The following is a 3,109-nucleotide window of genomic DNA, read 5'->3' on the forward strand; positions in this document are numbered from 1 at the left end:
TCCCAATAAGAAGGCAACCCTTGAGAGAAGTATTTCTGTGTCAACAGGCAGGATTTCTCTTCCAGTTATCAAACATTCAGAAAAACCTGGGTTAAGTCCCTGTTTTCTCATTTAGGGTATATGACTCAGATAGGATTTTTAAGAATTATTTTAGATTCAGTTTCCAATCTGTAAAATAAAGATTTTAAGAAGAAACATTATGTGGAAAATACAGAGTGTGCCATATGGCAAAAACATACTTTAAAACGTGTTACCTACTTTTATTGAGTTGTCTTAAAGATCTCCTAAATTAAATCAATGTGGTATAATACGTTTACTTCCGGAGACATATTCCAGCAGTATCCATGAATAATCCTCTATTCCTTCTATTTGTGCTTTTCCCTCTAGATTATACAAGAGAAGAAAAATATGAGAAACCACACAGAAATAACAGAGTTTATCCTCCTGGGATTGTCAGATGACCCACAGCTTCAGGTGGTGATCTTTGTCTCTCTGCTCATCACCTACATGCTCAGCATCACTGGCAACCTGACCATTATCACCCTTACCCTGCTGGATTCCCACCTCCAGACCCCCATGTATTTCTTCCTCAGAAACTTCTCCTTACTAGAGGTTTCATTCACAACTGTCAGCATACCCAAGTTCCTGGGCACCATGATGACTGGAGATAAAACCATTTCCTTTAATGATTGTATGGCTCAGTTTTTTTTTCTCATTCTCTTGGGAGTCACTGAATTTTACCTTTTGGCTGCCATGTCTTATGACCGTTACATTGCCATCTGCAAACCTCTGCATTACATGACCATCATGAATCACAGAGTCTGCATACTCCTTATCTTCGCTTCATGTCTGGCTTCATTCTTAATCATATTCCCATTACTTATGCTGTTCATACAGCTTGATTACTGTAGGTCCAATGTTATAGACCATTTTACCTGTGATTATTTCCCCTTACTACACCTTTCTTGTTCAGACACAAAATTCCTAGAGATTGTGGGTTTTTCCTGCGCTGTGCTTACTCTACTGTTCACTTTGGCATTAATAATTCTGTCCTACATATATATCATCAGAACAATTTTGAGGATTCCCTCTGCTAGTCAGAGGACAAAGGCCTTTTCCACCTGTTCTTCCCACATGATCGTCATCTCCATCTCCTATGGCAGCTGCATTTTCATGTACATTAATCCATCAGCAAAAGACAGAGTGTCTCTGAGCAAGGGAGTTGCTGTGCTCAACACCTCAGTGGCCCCCATGCTGAACCCCTTTATTTACAGCCTAAGGAATCAGCAAGTCAGGCGAGCCTTCATGGACAGGGCAAGAAAGATTGTATTCTTCTCAAGAAAATGAAAAACATAAAAGTACTGTCATAAATTAAAGGCATAATGAAGAATAGTTAAAAAATAGGGCCCCTCAAAAATCTATTAAATACACATAGCCTCACTGGAGTTATTTTTCATTGCTTTTATTTCTATTGCCATATATAGATATGTATATGCCATATATGTATATATATGTATTTTTTTTCTATTCAAATTCCATCCCTCTTTCATTCATTTCCCCACCTTTGAGCTAGTCTTTCCACTCTGTAACTATGAGCTTGGCCTCAGTTCCTTCTTTTAAATAGTTTTAAATTCCAGGTTTTCCACAGTAATTCTTAGAGAATTAAGAGACAAAAAAAGACAGAGCAAGAGCATTGGGGAGAAAGCTGTGTTTTATCATTTCATCAGGAAATACACTTTTTAGAAATTCAGAAAATATTCAATCAAGTTTAACATTATTTTATATCTACTATTCAAAGACTGTAAATATAGCTTGACAGTCTTATTAGAATATTGCAGTTACTATCCTCTCCATATGATAGCACTATTAGTAATTATATAAGAAACAGTACCACTGAAAGAAAAATGTAATTACATGTATTTTGAGAAATCAGAAAACATCTTTCATTACCCAGTTTAAAATTTTTTGTGCCAAATAATTTATCAGTTTAAAACATAATTAGGAAAACTTGAATTAATCCCTTTTTTTTTTTTTTTTTGGAATTCCATAATTATCATATACACAATACCAGTTCTTCAAAAAAAAAAAACCTGAAGAAATAAATATTCCTAGATACCAGATATGACTACATATGGTTCAGGGGTATATTTAAACAAGTGCTTAATCTTAAACTGCTCTTTTTGATAATCAATGGCTAAGAGTTATAGCTTTCTCTTATCTTTACTGGCTATTCTGATATAACAGTTTATAGGAACAATTCATTTAAGTGCAAATGATGCCTTCTTTATTTCGTAATATACATTATTCATAATATATATACTTTGTTCATAGAAAACGTATTTAACCAAAATCTATTACAAGCCCCCCATCACTGCTTTTATTCTGCACTCCACTGACAGTTCCTCCAGGGCATTAGCACAAGAATACTAAATACATTCAAAACGACTGGAAAAGAAGAAACAAATAAATCTTTCTTTGCAAAGAACATTATTTTCCTCCTACGGCCTTACTGCATTTACACTAAATGTTTCTTAACCATGACATACTCCCCTCCCAGATATCTGCATGGGATAGGCCAGACATCCACATGTCCCCTCAATAAGGCCCACCCCAATGACGCTATTTAAAATTTAGTGGCTCCCCACTTCCAAGGTTTTTAAATTTTCTCTTCCTTTACAAAACATTGATTAATTTACAAGAGGCCATATAATGTACTAATCAATCACGTCCATTGCTTATTGTCAGTCTCACACCCCTCCTCACCCCATGAAAGCAGGGATCTCTGTTCACTTTGTAGACACAATGATGTGTTCCGGCAGTGCTGTGCTGGGACCTGCCTTTACACTTCCCAACAGCCAACTGTGCTTGTGTCTCCTCAATTCTGCATTCAGAAAGGCCACATCACCTGCCAGGGTGCGAGACTTTACATCTTAAAAATTGATAAACTCTACCGATGGGCTCCTCACCTCCACTCACTGAGAGGCAGCTGTTAAACATTTACTGGAAGTCACTATTCCTCCTCATTTAGAACATGTGTCTGCCATGTAGTGGGTATTCAATAAATATTTTTTGAATAAATAAGTTTAAATAATGTAGAATGGCTCCAGTG

General features: G+C 36.3%; 1 protein-coding gene across 1 annotated transcript; it reads left to right on the top strand.

Moving 5' to 3' along the window:
- The first annotated feature begins 389 nt into the window (after positions 1 to 389).
- On the top strand, positions 390 to 1,347 carry LOC123590156 (olfactory receptor 6C1-like). Its single transcript, XM_045463032.1, has one exon. The coding sequence runs from the start codon at positions 409 to 411 to the stop codon at positions 1,345 to 1,347; it is 939 nt and encodes a 312-aa protein (XP_045318988.1). The 5' UTR covers positions 390 to 408.
- The last annotated feature ends 1,762 nt before the right edge of the window (positions 1,348 to 3,109 follow it).

Source organism: Leopardus geoffroyi, chromosome B4 (genome assembly GCF_018350155.1).
Source record: "Leopardus geoffroyi isolate Oge1 chromosome B4, O.geoffroyi_Oge1_pat1.0, whole genome shotgun sequence".
Taxonomy (NCBI): domain Eukaryota; kingdom Metazoa; phylum Chordata; class Mammalia; order Carnivora; family Felidae; genus Leopardus; species Leopardus geoffroyi.

Excerpts from the sequence above, each read along its gene's own strand:
- LOC123590156 (XM_045463032.1), top strand. The coding sequence starts at position 409 with ATGAGAAACCACACAGAAATAACAGAGTTTATCCTCCTGGGATTGTCA.